The following is a 19,553-nucleotide window of genomic DNA, read 5'->3' on the forward strand; positions in this document are numbered from 1 at the left end:
CCTGTAAAATAAACTCTAAGCTAGCTACAATATAACTAATAGTTACATTGTAGCTATCTTAGGTTTTATTTTTATTTCACAGGTAACTTTGTATTTATTTTAACTAGGTAGACTAGTTAGTAAATAGTTATTAACTATTTACTAACTACCTAGTTAAGGATGGAAGAGGATGCTCCGTGCTGGATGTCTTGAAGATGGAGCCGCTCCGCGCCGGAAGGATGAAGATAGAAGATGCAGTCTGGATGAAGACTTCTGCCCGCCTGGAGGATGACTTCTTGCCACTTAGATGAAGACTTCTCACGGTTTCGTTGAGGATTTCTTGCCGCTTGGATGAAGACTTCTCCCGGCTGGATGAGGATGGATGTCCGGTCTTCAAAAACTGTAAGTGGATCTTCGGGGGTTAGTGTTAGGTTTTTTAAGGGTTTATTGGATGGGTTTTATTTTTAGATTAACGACTTTGGGCACCATAAAAGAGCTAACTGCGCTTTTAAGTGCAATGCAGGTAAAAGAGCTGATTTCTTTGGGGCAATGCCCCGCAAAAGGCCCTTTTAAGGGCCATTGGCAGTTTAGTGTAGGATAGGGTTTTTTTTTTATTTTTTTGGGGGGGGAGCTTTTTTATTTTGATAGGGCTATTAGATTAGGTGTAATTAGTTTAAATATTTGATAATTTCTTTTTCTTTTGTGTAATTTAGTCATTATTATTTTTTTGCAATTTAGATAAATGTATTTTTTTAATTTCATTTATTTAATTTTAGTGTAATGTTAGGTTTAACTGAAAAACAGGTTAGGTTTTATTTTACAGGTAAATTTGTCTACCTAGTTAAAATAAATACAAACTTACCTGTGAAATAAAAATAAAACCTAAGATAGCTACAATGTAACTATTAGTTATATTGTAACTAGCTTAGGTTTTATTTTACAGGTAAGTATGTATTTAGTTTTAAATAGTAATAATTTAGGTATTAATTGTAATTTTTATTTGGAATTATTTTGATTATGTTAAAGTTAGTGGGTGTTAGGGTTATGCTAGGGTTAGGGTTAGATTTAGGATTAGGTTTAGGGGTTAATAACTTTAGTATAGTGGCGGTGACATTGGGGGCAGCAGATTAGGGGTTAATAACAGTAATGCAGGTTGCGGCGATGTTAGGGACAGCAGATTAGGGGTTAATAAGTGTATGTAGGTGGCGACAACGACATTGGGGCAGCAGATTAGGGGTTAATAATATTTAACTATTGTTTACAATGCGGGAGTGCAGCAGTTTAGGGGTAAATATGTTTATTATAGTGGCAGCGATGTCCGGAGCGGCAGATTAGGGGTTAATAATTTTATTTTAGTGTTTGCGATGCGGCAGGGCCTCGGTTAAGGGGTTAATAGGTAGTTTATGGGTGTTAGTGTACTTTGCAACACTTTAGTTATGAATTTTATGGTACAGATATGTAACGTAAAACTCATAACTACTAACTTTCAGGTGACGGTACAGATCTTGTAGATATGGACTGTACCGCTCACTATTTGGCCGGACAGGCAAACTCATAATACCGTCGCTGTGGAAGTCCCATTGAAAAAGGAATTTTTGAAAGGTGCTGTAGTTACGTTGCGTTACGGCCAAAAAAGTGTGCGGTGCAGTATACCTACAAGACTCGTAATAGCAGCGGTAGTGAAAAAGCAGCGTTATACTCATAACGCAAAACTCGTAATCTAGCCGTGTCTAAAAAAATAGAACATTTTATTTTTACACTAGAATGTTTCTTTAATAAACAGATTATCTCAAACACCTGCATTCTATAATACTAGGAAATAACCAATTTTTAAATATTATTTCTCCCTTGAAGTTCTTAAAGAGACATGATATTTTTAAAACGGTTTTACAGTACATTTTAATAGATGTTCCTGTGCTGAATAAAACTAAGTCTCATGTGCTAGTGGTTGCTGTTAGCCCGTGACATACATTTCCGGTTAGTTTCAATTTAAAGTAAAAAATATTTTAGCATATTCTGTTCTGCTTTGTCATACACATGGGAGAATTAGTTGAGAAATTCTGATCCTTTAAGTCCACTACTAGAACAAAACTTTGTTTTTCTTTTAATTATCCACAAAAGAGAAGTGGATTTTTTTCTGGTTAAATGCAGCTGTTAATATTTAATAGGGGAAGTGTAGAGGGCATTTTTAGTTTTAGTTAGATGTGTGTGTAAATATATTTTATACACTCCCTTATAAAGACACGCACATAAAACACATAAAACACACACACACATATATTTATATATATATTAGATGATAGATAGATAGATAGATAGATAGATAGATAGATAGATAGACATAAAAACACACAGATATATAGATGATAGATAGATAGATAGATAGATAGATAGATAGACAGACAGACAGACAGACACATAAAAACACACACACATACAGACAGAAAGAAAGATAGATGGATAGATAGATAGATAGATAGATAGACTGACAGACATAGACATACAGACAGACAGACGGATAGATAGATAGGCAGATAGATAGATAATTGATCAATAATAGATATATAGATGATAGATAGATAAATAGATAGATAGATAGATAGATAGATAGATAGATAGATAGATAGATAGACATATAAAAACACACCTACAGACATAAAGATAGATAGATGATAGATAGATAGATAGATAGATAGATAGATAGATAGATAGATTATAGACAGTTACACACATAACAAATACACATAGATATATGCATATACACCCACCATCACTCACAGTATATGAAAACACACACACATACAAAATACACATACAGTACATTCACTTAAATATGCACATACATATTCACATAACATCACATAGACACACACACATATATAATTCACATACATACACTTAAATATACACATACACACACATACATATACACATAACATCACACACACAAACACACACATATAATTCACATACATACACTTAAATATACACATACATATACAAATAACATCACACATACAGACACACACACACACACACACATAATTCACATACATACACTTAAATATACACATACACACACATACATATACACATAACATCACACTCACAAACACACACATATAATTCACATACATACACTTAAATATACACATACATATACAAATAACATCACACACACAGACACACACACACACATAATTCACATACATACACTTAAATATACACATACACATACATATACACATAACATCACACACACACATATAATTCACATACATACACTTAAATATACACATACACACACATACATATACCTGTCAATGAGGATAAAGTTTCTGCCATTATACTGTCCTCCCACCTCACTACCTTTCCCCTCGACCCCATCCTCTCACAGCTAATCCCCTCCCTCTCTTCTACCCTCACCCCTATACTCACACACATTTTCAACCTCTCCCTCGGCACTGGTATATTTCCCTCATCTCTAAAACATGCTCTGGTCACACCTATCCTCAAAAAACCTTCCCTCGATCCAACCTCCCCTTCCAATTACCGCCCTATTTCCCTACTCTCTCTTGCCTCAAAGCTCCTCGAAAAGCTAGTTTACGCACGTCTATCCCATTTCCTTACACTAAACTCTCTTCTTGACCCACTGCAATCTGGATTTCATTCCCATCACTCTACAGAGACAGCAATTGTCAAGGTTACCAATGACCTACTTACAGCAAAACCCAAAGGCCACTTCTCTCTGCTTATCCTCCTTGACCTGTCTGCAGCCTTTGACACTGTTGACCACCCTCTTCTGCTCCAAACCCTCTAATCCTTCGGCATCTGTGACACAGCTCTCTCGTGGTTCTCTTCCTATATGACTAACCGTACATTTAGTGTAGCCTTCTCCAGAGCATCCTCTGCCCCGTTACCACTTTCTGTTGGGGTACATCAAGGCTCTGTCCTTGGTCCCCTTCTCTTTTCAATCTACACGTCGTCACTAGGTTCCTTAATAAAGTCCCATGGGTTTCAATGCCATTTGTATGCTGATGACAGCAAAATCTACCTCTCTGCACCAGACCTACCTCCTTCCTTACTAACCTGTGTCACTAACTGTCTTTTTCACATCTCATCTTGGATGTCCTCTCACTACCTTAAGCTAAATCTCTCCAAAACTGAACTGCTTATTTTTCCCCTTCTTCCAATGTCTCCACCCCCAAAATTTCTATAACTGTTGATAATTCCATCATTACCCCTACCCCACATGCCCGATGTCTTGGGGTCACACTTGACTCTGATCTTTCCTTCACTCCTCACATTCAGTCCTTGGCTAAAGCCTGCCGCTTCCACCTTAAAAACATTGCTAAAATTAGACATTTCCTTACACAAGATACAACCAAGATTTTAATCCATTCTCTCATCCTTTCCCATCTCGACTACTGCAACTCCGTCCTCTCTGGTCTACCTAGCTGCTGCATAGCTCCTTTACAATCCATTATGAATGCCTCTGCCAGGCTCATCTTCCTTACTTGTCGCTCTTCATCTGCTGCACCTCTCTGCCAATCCCTTCACTGGCTTCCTCTTGCCTCTAGGATTAAACATAAAATCCTTACCCTTACATATAAAGCTCTCAACTGCACTGCTCCCCCCTACATCTCAGAACTTGTCTCTAGATACTCCCCCCCCCCCCCGTCCCCTTCGATCAGCTCAGGATCTCTACCTCTCCTCCTCTCTTGTTACTTCCTTACATTCCCGTTTACAGGACTTCTCCAGACTGGCCCCCATCTTGTGGAATTCTCTGCCTCGCTCCATAAGACTCTCCCCTAGTTTTAACAGCTTCAAGCACTCCCTAAAAACTCTACTATTCAGGGATGCTTACAACCAACACTAACCTTTCCTAACTTCACTGCTTTTCCCTTGAACCGCTTAGAGTGTAAGCCTATGGGCCCAGCTAATTACAGATCGCTTCATAAGAGCCGACTACAACAGTGAAACTCTCGGCAGGGCCCTCTACCCACCTGACTCCTACAAAAGCTATCCTGTACATCGACTATGTTTACAGCACTGCGGAATCTGTTGGCGCTCTACAAATACCTGATAATAATAATAATAATAATAATAAATAACATCACACAGACAAACACACACATATAATTCACATACATACACTTAAATATACACATACACACACATACATATACAAATAACATCACACACACACACATAAAGTTCACATACATAGACATACTTACACTTAAATATACACATACAATGTCACTACACTATAACATATTAGCTATGTATATCTCAGGTTCCACCAGCATTGTTACAAAGGCAGCAACTCTGTTTGCAGTTTGATATTACACAGATGAAGAAAAAGTAGATTCTAGACATGGTTAAAGCAGACACTGCAGCAAAACTGGTATAACAACAGTACTATATAATATACTGCTAGGTCTTTGTATGCCTGGCTTAGTTTAGTAAAGGTCTTTGTATTTACCTCACGTAGAGCTTCAGCATAAGAGCTCATGTCTGTCAGTATAACCAGGACATGCTTCTCACACTGATAGGCCAGGTATTCTGCCTCAGTGAGGGCCAGGCGAGGCGTGATGATTCTTTCAATTCTTTAGAGAAGAAGAGAAGAGTATTTTTGGGTAAGAGTGTCTGGAAACAGTATTCATGTAACATTGATCCATTGCAATAATATATTTAACTATGATGCTAGTAAGAAAACTGATGGCCAGGGGTCTCAAGATGGAGGCTCCCTCTGCAGCACTCAGGATCTTTGCTACAGCAGGAAAGAATATTCCTTTTTACACCAGAAAACGGAGATATTCTATATGAATGATTACCTCATTGTAAATCTTTTATAATGTCAATCCGATATGCAGATTCTGATATTTGCAAATAGCACCCATGTGAGTGAAAGTACAGGAAGAAAGGAAGGAAGGTTTTTCCATTGTACTGAGATCCGCAAGTGCGAAAGAAAGAAAGAAAGAAAGAAAGAAAGAAAGAAAGAAAGAAAGAAAGAAAGAAAGAAAGAAAGAAAGAAAGAAAGAAAGAGAAAGAATTTAATATTTTGTAGTTTATTTCTTACGTTGGGTCATTGGCAAGATTCAAGAAGAGGCACACATTGTCCATAGATCCATTCTCCTCAAAATCTGACTTGAAGAATCTGGCTGTTTCCATGTTTACCTGCCAGTAAATAATACATTTAAATCTACACTGCTGAAAGAAACATTTATTAGAGAGTCTAGAAAAAGTTCCTATAGTGCACTAGTTATTGGGGATTATAATTTTTTGTAGGGTTAGGGTAAAAATTATTATTATCCTTTGTTACTTGGTTATAGGACCATCATCAACTAAATAAGAGCACTCACAAATCTATTATATAGGTACCAATAAGGAGCCTGCTGTTTCAAAGGGTAGATGACTAGCTTGTGTCACTGTCCTCAAATTGCATCACCCAACATTCTTGCCTTCAGTTACTGCTTGAGTTAAAGTTGGATTCAAAAGTATTAAATAAGGGGGATTAAAGATAATTAAGAAGTTTCTGTGTGATTTCTAAAGATATAAAGGTAGTGACAGTTCTAGCAGACCTGGGAAATAGACACAACAGTTGTCAAAAGCAACTAAGGCCATACTTTTGCAAGTCAATTCTTCGTTTATATGATATATAGATTTATGGTATTATTAGCACTTCCAATTTCTACTTAATAGAAGTAAATCTGAATCATAAAAGAAAAAAATTTGTGTTTCATGTCCCTTTAATTAATATTCTCCAGACATCATTTTTTTGTTCAACAAACTACTGAAAGTCCTGGCAACCAAAGGGTGAACTTATTTTTTAATTGTCTAAAAAAATGGGAATTAGTGACCAAAAAATGAGTTAGGTTTCTCATTATTGACAATGACAATAGCACTGAATATGATTTTTAATATTGGTGCATAACTTACACCCATGGCTGCAAACACAATGGCAAAATTGTCCTCATGATAATCCATCACATCCTTAGATTTCTTCACCAGACCCGCTTGTCTGCAAATCTGAGCCGCAATCTAAAGAGAAGACAAAGGGTCAGTAGAAAAGGAAGTATATTGGCAAATTGTCAACAAAAGTAGTGGTACTGTGCTTGCCCCCCAACCATGAGTTAAAGGTTACACCAGGTTTTCTAATGATGCAGAGGCATGCAGAATTATCACTGTATTGCTGCTGTCAGTGAGACCTGCGCTATCAAAGCCTAGGATGTGACTTCCGTACAGGACAGGAAGTCATCCTTAAGGGTTTAGCAACAGTGTTCCTAAGGGTTTAAAAAAGTGAAAGATTGCGTTCAAACACATAAGATAGTTATTATCAATACAGAGTTAAATAGGCACCGTGCTTTCCTTTTGAAAAATTCCCTTGCGAAAAGCTTCTTTCATATATTTTTGGTTGTTTATTTTTGTCTTTATTTGTGTGTGTTTAGCCAATTTAGGGCCAGGTTATGAGTGGAGTGTAAACATTTGTGCGCAAGTAATAAGGGGTTTATCGTGGGTGTTTGCACTCATTGCGCTTACCGCTGGTATTAAGAGTTGAAAGTAAACGTGCTCGATTGAGCGCAATCATGAATAACTCTGGTTAACTGTTTCACAAAACAAAAAACACATACTCAAACATGAGGTCTCAGGTGTTAGATAAACAAAAAAGGCAGGCAAATGGTTTTAACATTGAGATACATACATATAGATATATATGTATGTATATAAATATATAAATATATATACTGTATATATGTGTGTGTGTTTAAATATGTATAAACATGTATTTATTTGTGTATATACAGTATGTATTTACAGACATATATATACATATAAACACGTAAATACATATGTACACAGATAAAGACACATATAGAAGTGCAATATTCATATTTAATCAAAGTTTTTTTAACTATGTATTTACTGTAAATATTTCACATTATTATTTTTTGCATATAGCAGAATATGTTCTATGTATTTATAAATAAATATTCCTACATATATCTGTATATATCTATACCTATAAATATATATATATATATATATATATATACAATCCCATAGATGAGCACTCTCACTTCCAAATCCAGCTGCCAGGGTGCTAGTGAATACAGAAGTATAGATATATATTTGAGCAAAATACCATCAAATATATATAGAAATATATATTAATGCATAGAACATATTCTGCTATGTGAAGAACATTGGAATGTGAAATTCATATTTTCATGTGGGCTTAGTGCACTTGAGAATATGCGACTGGGTTAGCGCGCAAGTATGTTTTTTTGCTCCATTAACTTCTATGGCGGAATATGTGAGCGTGCACACGATATTCTAAGTTCCACTTTTTACACAAATGAAAATAGTTTACTTTCCATTCATAATATCAGCGCAACATGATAAACGCAAAAAGCTTACTTCTAACACAGTTAACGCTATGTTGCAGACTATATTAAAGGGACAGTAAGCACCTTGTAATTACAAGACATCTCTGTTGTGTTGTATAACATCAGCCAAGTCTAAACATTTTTAAAACAAATTAACATCCTTTTTACTGCAATTATTTTTCAAGAAGTCAATCTGGGCTTTAGTTTGCAGAAAACAAGGTTAGTTATGGTCATAATGTTAGTATAAAAATAATCTGTTTTGCAGCTGTTATCTGATAAAGCCAATTAGTGACATATATGTAGCAGGTTTAGCCTTGAGAAGCTAGCAGGGTGCATTTCAAGTTCTGAGAAATAGAAATATTGCTCAGTTTTCTGAGCTAAATTACATGAAAAGGGGCAAAATAAATAATGGAAATATGTTACACAGTTATTTAATTATGTACAAGTAAACATTTTATATACAAATCTCAGGGTGCTTATAGTTCCTTTAAAATCACAGTCCCCAAAAATGTACTAACTTCTCATATATTGTATGTTTGTAATGATAATAAAATGTACTAACTTCTCATATACTGTATGTTTGTAATGATAATAAAATGTACTAACTTCTTATATACTGTATGTTTGTAATGATAATAAAATGTACTAACTTCTCATATACTGTATGTTTGTAATGATAATAAAATGTATTAACTTCTCATATACTGTATGTTTGTAATGATAATAAAATGTACTAACTTCTCATATACTGTATGTTTGTAATGATAATAAAATGTACTAACTTCTTATATACTGTATGTTTGTAATGATAATAAAATGTACTAACTTCTTATATGCTGTATGTTTGTAATGATAATAAAATGTACTAACTTCTCATATACTGTATGTTTGTAATGATAATAAAATGTACTAACTTATAATATACTGTATGTTTGTAATGATAATAAAATGTACTAACTTCTCATATACTGTATGTTTGTAATGATAATAAAAATGTACTAACTTCTTATATACTGTATGTGTGTAATGATAATAAAATGTACTAACTTATAATATACTGTATGTTTGTAATGATAATAAAATGTACTAACTTTCTTATATACTGTATGTTTGTAATGATAATAAAATGTACTAACTTCTCATATACTGTATGTTTGTAATGATAATAAAATGTACTAACTTCTTATATACTGTATGTTTGTAATGATAATAAAATGTACTAACTTCTCATATACTGTATGTTTGTAATAATAATAAAATGTACTAACTTATCCTATACTGTATGTTTGTAATGATAATAAAATGTACTAACTTCTCATATACTGTATGTTTGTAATGATAATAAAATGTACTAACTAATCATATACTGTATGTTTGTAATGATAATAAAATGTACTAACTAATCATATACTGTATGTTTGTAATGATAATAAAATGTACTAACTTCTTATATACTGTATGTTTGTAATGATAATAAAATGTACTAACTTCTCATATACTGTATGTTTGTAATGATAATAAAATGTACTAACTTCTCATATACTGTATGTTTGTAATGATAATAAAATGTACTAACTTCTCATATACTGTATGTTTGTAATGATAATAAAATGTACTAAATTCTTATATACTGTATGTTTGTAATGATAATAAAATGTACTAACTAATCATATACTGTATGTTTGTAATGATAATAAAATGTACTAACTTCTTATATACTGTATGTTTGTAATGATAATAAAATGTACTAACCTCATATACTGTATGTCTGTAATGATAATAAAATGTACTAACTTCTCATATACTGTATGTTTGTAATGATAATAAAATGTACTAACTTCTCATATACTGTATGTTTGTAATGATAATAAAATGTACTAACTTCTCATATACTGTATGTGTGTAATGATAATAAAATGTACTAACTTCTTATATACTGTATGTTTGTAATAATAAAATGTACTAACCTCATATACTGTATGTTTGTAATGATAATAAAATGTACTAACTTCTCATATACTGTATGTTTGTAATGATAATAAAATGTACTAACTAATCATATACTGTATGTTTGTAATGATAATAAAATGTACTAACCTCTTATATACTGTATGTTTGTAATAATAATAAAATGTACTAACCTCATACACTGTATGTTTGTAATGATAATAACATGTACTAACTTCTTATATACTCTATGTTTGTAATGATAATAAAATGTACTAACTTCTCATATACTGTATGTTTGTAATGATAATAAAATGTACTAACTTCTCATATACTGTATGTTTGTAATGATAATACAATGTACTAACTTCTCATATACTGTATGTTTGTAATGTTAATAAAATGTACTAACTTCTCATATACTGTATGTTTGTAATGATAATAAAATGTACTAACTTCTCATATACTGTATGTTTGTAATGATAATAAAATGTACTAACTTCTCATATACTGTATGTTTGTAATGATAATAAAATGTACTAACTTCTCATATACTGTATGTCTGTAATGATAATAAAATGTACTAACTAATCATATACTGTATGTTTGTAATGATAATAAAATGTACTAACTTCTCATATACTGTATGTGTGTAATGATAATAAAATGTACTAACTTCTCATATACTGTATGTTTGTAATGATAATAAAATGTACTAACTTCTTATATACTGTATGTTTGTAATGATAATAAAATGTACTAACTTATAATATACTGTATGTTTGTAATGATAATAAAATGTACTAACTTCTCATATACTGTATGTTTGTAATGATAATAAAATGTACTAACTACTCATTTACTGTATGTTTGTAATGATAATAAAATGTACTAACTTATAATATACTGTATGTTTGTAATGATAATAAAATGTACTAACTTCTCATTTACTGTATGTTTGTAATGAAAATAAAATGTACTAACATCATATACTGTATGTTTGTAATGATAATAAAATTTACTAACTAATCATATACTGTATGTTTGTAATGATAATAAAATGTACTAACCTCATATACTGTATGTTTGTAATGATAATAAAATGTACTAACTTCTCATATACTGTATGTTTGTAATGATAATAAAATGTACTAACTAATCATATACTGTATGTTTGTAATGATAATAAAATTTACTAACTTCTTATATACTGTATGTTTGTAATGATAACAAAATGTACTAACTTCTCATATACTGTATGTTTGTAATGATAACAAAATGTACTAACTTCTCATATACTGTATGTGTGTAATGATAATAAAATGTACTAACTTCTCATATACTGTATGTTTGTAATGACAATAAAATGTACTAACTTCTCATATACTGTATGTTTGTAATGATAATAAAATGTACTAAATTCTTATATACTGTATGTTTGTAATGATAATAAAATGTACTAACTAATCATATACTGTATGTTTGTAATGATAATAAAATGTACTAACTAATCATATACTGGATGTTTGTAATGATAATAAAATGTACTAACTAATCATATACTGTATGTTTGTAATGATAATAAAATGTACTAACTAATCATATACTGTATGTTTGTAATGATAATAAAATGTACTAACTTCTCATATACTGTATGTGTGTAATAATAATAAAATGTACTAACTTCTCATATACTGTATGTTTGTAATGATAATAAAATGTACTAACTAATCATATACTGTATGTGTGTAATGATAATAAAATGTACTAACTTCTTATATACTGTATGTGTGTAATGATAATAAAATGTACTAACTTCTTATATACTGTATGTTTGTAATGATAATAAAATGTACTAACTTCTCATATACTGTATGTTTGTAATGATAATAAAATGTACTAACTTATAATATACTGTATGTTTGTAATGTTAATAAAATGTACTAACTAATCATATACTGTATGTTTGTAATGATAATAAAATGTACTAACTTCTCATTTACTGTATGTTTGTAATGAAAATAAAATGTACTAACTTCTCATATACTGTATGTTTGTAATGATAATAAAATGTACTAACTTCTTATATACTGTATGTTTGTAATGATAATAAAATGTACTAACTAATCATATACTGTATGTTTGTAATGATAATAAAATGTACTAACTTCTCATTTACTGTATGTTTGTAATGAAAATAAAATGTACTAACTTCTCATATACTGTATGTTTGTAATGATAATAAAATGTACTAACTTCTCATATACTGTATGTTTGTAATGATAATAAAATGTACTAACTAATCATATACTGTATGTTTGTAATGATAATAAAATGTACTAACTAATCATATACTGTATGTTTGTAATGATAATAAAATGTACTAACCTCTTATATACTGTATGTTTGTAATGATAATAAAATGTACTAACCTCATATACTGTATGTTTGTAATGATAATAAAGTGTACTAACCTCATATACTGTATGTTTGTAATGATAATAAAATGTACTAACTAATCATATACTGTATGTTTGTAATGATAATAAAATGTACTAACTTCTTATATACTGTATGTTTGTAATGATAACAAAATGTACTAACTTCTCATATACTGTATGTGTGTAATGATAATAAAATGTACTAACTTCTCATATACTGTATGTCTGTAATGATAATAAAATGTACTAACTAATCATATACTGTATGTTTGTAATGATAATAAAATGTACTAACTAATCATATACTGTATGTTTGTAATGATAATAAAATGTACTAACTTCTCATATACTGTATGTTTGTAATGATAATAAAATGTACTAACTAATCATATACTGTATGTGTGTAATGATAATAAAATGTACTAACTTCTTATATACTGTATGTTTGTAATGATAATAAAATGTACTAACTTCTCATATACTGTATGTGTGTTATGATAATAAAATGTACTAACTAATCATATACTGTATGTTTGTAATGATAATAAAATGTACTAACTTCTTATATACTGTATGTTTGTAATGATAATAAAATGTACTAACTACTCATTTACTGTATGTTTGTAATGAAAATAAAATGTACTAACTTATAATATACTGTATGTTTGTAATGTTAATAAAATGTACTAACTAATCATATACTGTATGTTTGTAATGATAATAAAATGTACTAACTTCTCATTTACTGTATGTTTGTAATGAAAATAAAATGTACTAACTAATCATATACTGTATGTTTGTAATGATAATACAATGTACTAACTAATCATATACTGTATGTTTGTAATGATAATAAAATTTACTAACCTCTTATATACTGTATGTTTGTAATGATAATAAAATGTACTAACCTCTTATATACTGTATGTTTGTAATGATAATAAAATGTACTAACCTCATATACTGTATGTTTGTAATGATAATAAAGTGTACTAACCTCATATACTGTATGTTTGTAATGATAATAAAATGTACTAACTAATCATATACTGTATGTTTGTAATGATAATAAAATGTACTAACTTCTTATATACTGTATGTTTGTAATGATAACAAAATGTACTAACTTCTCATATACTGTATGTTTGTAATGATAATAAAATGTACTAACTTCTCATATACTGTATGTCTGTAATGATAATAAAATGTACTAACTAATCATATACTGTATGTTTGTAATGATAATAAAATGTACTAACTTCTTATATACTGTATGTTTGTAATGATAATAAATTGTACTAACTTCTCATATACTGTATGTTTGTAATGATAATAAAATGTACTAACTTCTTATATACTGTATGTTTGTAATGATAATAAAATGTACTAACTAATCATATACTGTATGTTTGTAATGATAATAAAATGTACTAACTTCTCATATACTGTATGTGTGTAATAATAATAAAATGTACTAACTTCTCATATACTGTATGTTTGTAATGATAATAAAATGTACTAACTTCTTATATACTGTATGTTTGTAATGATAATAAAATGTACTAACTTCTGATATACTGTATGTTTGTAATGATAATAAAATGTACTAACTTCTTATATACTGTATGTTTGTAATGATAATAAAATGTATTAACTTCTCATATACTGTATGTTTGTAATGATAATAAAATGTACTAACTTCTCATATACTGTATGTTTGTAATGATAATAAATTGTACTAACTTCTTATATACTGTATGTTTGTAATGATAATAACATGTACTAACTTCTTATATACTCTATGTTTGTAATGATAATAAAATGTACTAACTTCTCATATACTGTATGTTTGTAATGATAATAAAATGTACTAACTTCTCATATACTGTATGTTTGTAATGATAATAAAATGTACTAACTTCTCATATACTGTATGTTTGTAATGATAATAAAATGTACTAACTTCTTATATACTGTATGTTTGTAATGATAATAAAATGTACTAACTTATCATATACTGTATGTTTGTAATGATAATAAAATGTACTAACTTCTTATATACTGTATGTTTGTAATGATAATAAAATGTACTAACTTCTCATATACTGTATGTTTGTAATGATAATAAAATGTACTAACTTCTCATATACTGTATGTCTGTAATTATAATAAAATGTACTAACTTATCATATACTGTTTGTTTGTAATGACAATAAAATGTACTAACTTCTCATAAACTGTATGTTTGTAATGATAATAAAATGTACTAACTTCTCATATACTGTATGTTTGTAATGATAATAAAATGTACTAACTTCTCATATACTGTATGTTTGTAATGATAATAAAATGTACTAACTTCTTATATACTGTATGTGTGTAATGATAATAAAATGTACTAACTTCTCATATACTGTATGTTTGTAATGATAATAAAATGTACTAACTTCTCATATACTGTATGTTTGTAATGATAATAAAATGTACTAACTTCTCATATACTGTATGTTTGTAATGATAATAAAATGTACTAACTTCTCATATACTGTATGTCTGTAATGATAATAAAATGTACTAACTAATCATATACTGTATGTTTGTAATGATAATAAAATGTACTAACTTCTCATATACTGTATGTGTGTAATGATAATAAAATGTACTAACTTCTCATATACTGTATGTTTGTAATGATAATAAAATGTACTAACTTCTCATATACTGTATGTTTGTAATGATAATAAAATGTACTAACTACTCATTTACTGTATGTTTGTAATGATAATAAAATGTACTAACTTATAATATACTGTATGTTTGTAATGATAATAAAATGTACTAACTTCTCATTTACTGTATGTTTGTAATGAAAATAAAATGTACTAACATCATATACTGTATGTTTGTAATGATAATAAAATTTACTAACTAATCATATACTGTATGTTTGTAATGATAATAAAATGTACTAACCTCATATACTGTATGTTTGTAATGATAATAAAATGTACTAACTTCTCATATACTGTATGTTTGTAATGATAATAAAATGTACTAACTAATCATATACTGTATGTTTGTAATGATAATAAAATTTACTAACTTCTTATATACTGTATGTTTGTAATGATAACAAAATGTACTAACTTCTCATATACTGTATGTTTGTAATGATAACAAAATGTACTAACTTCTCATATACTGTATGTGTGTAATGATAATAAAATGTACTAACTTCTCATATACTGTATGTTTGTAATGACAATAAAATGTACTAACTTCTCATATACTGTATGTTTGTAATGATAATAAAATGTACTAAATTCTTATATACTGTATGTTTGTAATGATAATAAAATGTACTAACTAATCATATACTGTATGTTTGTAATGATAATAAAATGTACTAACTAATCATATACTGGATGTTTGTAATGATAATAAAATGTACTAACTAATCATATACTGTATGTTTGTAATGATAATAAAATGTACTAACTAATCATATACTGTATGTTTGTAATGATAATAAAATGTACTAACTTCTCATATACTGTATGTGTGTAATAATAATAAAATGTACTAACTTCTCATATACTGTATGTTTGTAATGATAATAAAATGTACTAACTAATCATATACTGTATGTGTGTAATGATAATAAAATGTACTAACTTCTTATATACTGTATGTGTGTAATGATAATAAAATGTACTAACTTCTTATATACTGTATGTTTGTAATGATAATAAAATGTACTAACTTCTCATATACTGTATGTTTGTAATGATAATAAAATGTACTAACTTATAATATACTGTATGTTTGTAATGTTAATAAAATGTACTAACTAATCATATACTGTATGTTTGTAATGATAATAAAATGTACTAACTTCTCATTTACTGTATGTTTGTAATGAAAATAAAATGTACTAACTTCTCATATACTGTATGTTTGTAATGATAATAAAATGTACTAACTTCTTATATACTGTATGTTTGTAATGATAATAAAATGTACTAACTAATCATATACTGTATGTTTGTAATGATAATAAAATGTACTAACTTCTCATTTACTGTATGTTTGTAATGAAAATAAAATGTACTAACTTCTCATATACTGTATGTTTGTAATGATAATAAAATGTACTAACTTCTCATATACTGTATGTTTGTAATGATAATAAAATGTACTAACTAATCATATACTGTATGTTTGTAATGATAATAAAATGTACTAACTAATCATATACTGTATGTTTGTAATGATAATAAAATGTACTAACCTCTTATATACTGTATGTTTGTAATGATAATAAAATGTACTAACCTCATATACTGTATGTTTGTAATGATAATAAAGTGTACTAACCTCATATACTGTATGTTTGTAATGATAATAAAATGTACTAACTAATCATATACTGTATGTTTGTAATGATAATAAAATGTACTAACTTCTTATATACTGTATGTTTGTAATGATAACAAAATGTACTAACTTCTCATATACTGTATGTGTGTAATGATAATAAAATGTACTAACTTCTCATATACTGTATGTCTGTAATGATAATAAAATGTACTAACTAATCATATACTGTATGTTTGTAATGATAATAAAATGTACTAACTAATCATATACTGTATGTTTGTAATGATAATAAAATGTACTAACTTCTCATATACTGTATGTTTGTAATGATAATAAAATGTACTAACTAATCATATACTGTATGTGTGTAATGATAATAAAATGTACTAACTTCTTATATACTGTATGTTTGTAATGATAATAAAATGTACTAACTTCTCATATACTGTATGTGTGTTATGATAATAAAATGTACTAACTAATCATATACTGTATGTTTGTAATGATAATAAAATGTACTAACTTCTTATATACTGTATGTTTGTAATGATAATAAAATGTACTAACTACTCATTTACTGTATGTTTGTAATGAAAATAAAATGTACTAACTTATAATATACTGTATGTTTGTAATGTTAATAAAATGTACTAACTAATCATATACTGTATGTTTGTAATGATAATAAAATGTACTAACTTCTCATTTACTGTATGTTTGTAATGAAAATAAAATGTACTAACTAATCATATACTGTATGTTTGTAATGATAATACAATGTACTAACTAATCATATACTGTTTGTTTGTAATGATAATAAAATTTACTAACCTCTTATATACTGTATGTTTGTAATGATAATAAAATGTACTAACCTCTTATATACTGTATGTTTGTAATGATAATAAAATGTACTAACCTCATATACTGTATGTTTGTAATGATAATAAAGTGTACTAACCTCATATACTGTATGTTTGTAATGATAATAAAATGTACTAACTAATCATATACTGTATGTTTGTAATGATAATAAAATGTACTAACTTCTTATATACTGTATGTTTGTAATGATAATAAAATGTACTAACTTCTCATATACTGTATGTGTGTAATGATAATAAAATGTACTAACTTCTCATATACTGTATGTCTGTAATGATAATAAAATGTACTAACTAATCATATACTGTATGTTTGTAATGATAATAAAATGTACTAACTTCTTATATACTGTATGTTTGTAATGATAATAAAATGTACTAACTTCTCATATACTGTATGTTTGTAATGATAATAAAATGTACTAACTTCTTATATACTGTATGTTTGTAATGATAATAAAATGTACTAACTAATCATATACTGTATGTTTGTAATGATAATAAAATGTACTAACTTCTCATATACTGTATGTGTGTAATAATAATAAAATGTACTAACTTCTCATATACTGTATGTTTGTAATGATAATAAAATGTACTAACTTCTTATATACTGTATGTTTGTAATGATAATAAAATGTACTAACTTCTGATATACTGTATGTTTGTAATGATAATAAAATGTACTAACTTCTTATATACTGTATGTTTGTAATGATAATAAAATGTATTAACTTCTCATATACTGTATGTTTGTAATGATAATAAAATGTACTAACTTCTCATATACTGTATGTTTGTAATGATAATAAATTGTACTAACTTCTTATATACTGTATGTTTGTAATGATAATAACATGTACTAACTTCTTATATACTCTATGTTTGTAATGATAATAAAATGTACTAACTTCTCATATACTGTATGTTTGTAATGATAATAAAATGTACTAACTTCTCATATACTGTATGTTTGTAATGATAATAAAATGTACTAACTTCTCATATACTGTATGTTTGTAATGATAATAAAATGTACTAACTTCTTATATACTGTATGTTTGTAATGATAATAAAATGTACTAACTAATCATATACTGTATGTTTGTAATGATAATAAAATGTACTAACTTCTTATATACTGTATGTTTGTAATGATAATAAAATGTACTAACTTCTCATATACTGTATGTTTGTAATGATAATAAAATGTACTAACTTCTCATATACTGTATGTCTGTAATTATAATAAAATGTACTAACTTATCATATACTGTTTGTTTGTAATGACAATAAAATGTACTAACTTCTCATAAACTGTATGTTTGTAATGATAATAAAATGTACTAACTTCTCATATACTGTATGTTTGTAATGATAATAAAATGTACTAACTTCTCATATACTGTATGTTTGTAATGATAATAAAATGTACTAACTTCTTATATACTGTATGTTTGTAATGATAATAAAATGTACTAACTTCTCATATACTGTATGTTTGTAATGATAATAAAATGTACTAACTT

At 28.3% G+C, this 19,553-nt stretch overlaps 1 protein-coding gene across 1 annotated transcript in view; it reads right to left on the reverse strand.

Moving 5' to 3' along the window:
• The window catches only part of ATP6V1B1 (ATPase H+ transporting V1 subunit B1), a 175,570-nt gene that overhangs the window by 44,841 nt on the left and 111,176 nt on the right, over positions 1-19,553 (reverse strand). The window contains exons 7-9 of the mRNA XM_053704334.1: positions 6,925-7,026; positions 6,065-6,162; positions 5,468-5,591 (exon numbers count right to left, since the gene is read on the reverse strand). Coding sequence (XP_053560309.1) covers positions 5,468-5,591; positions 6,065-6,162; positions 6,925-7,026 — 324 coding nt within the window. The remainder of the gene's footprint in view (positions 1-5,467; positions 5,592-6,064; positions 6,163-6,924; positions 7,027-19,553) is intronic.

Source organism: Bombina bombina, chromosome 2, assembly GCF_027579735.1.
Source record: "Bombina bombina isolate aBomBom1 chromosome 2, aBomBom1.pri, whole genome shotgun sequence".
NCBI classification, from domain to species: Eukaryota; Metazoa; Chordata; class Amphibia; order Anura; family Bombinatoridae; genus Bombina; species Bombina bombina.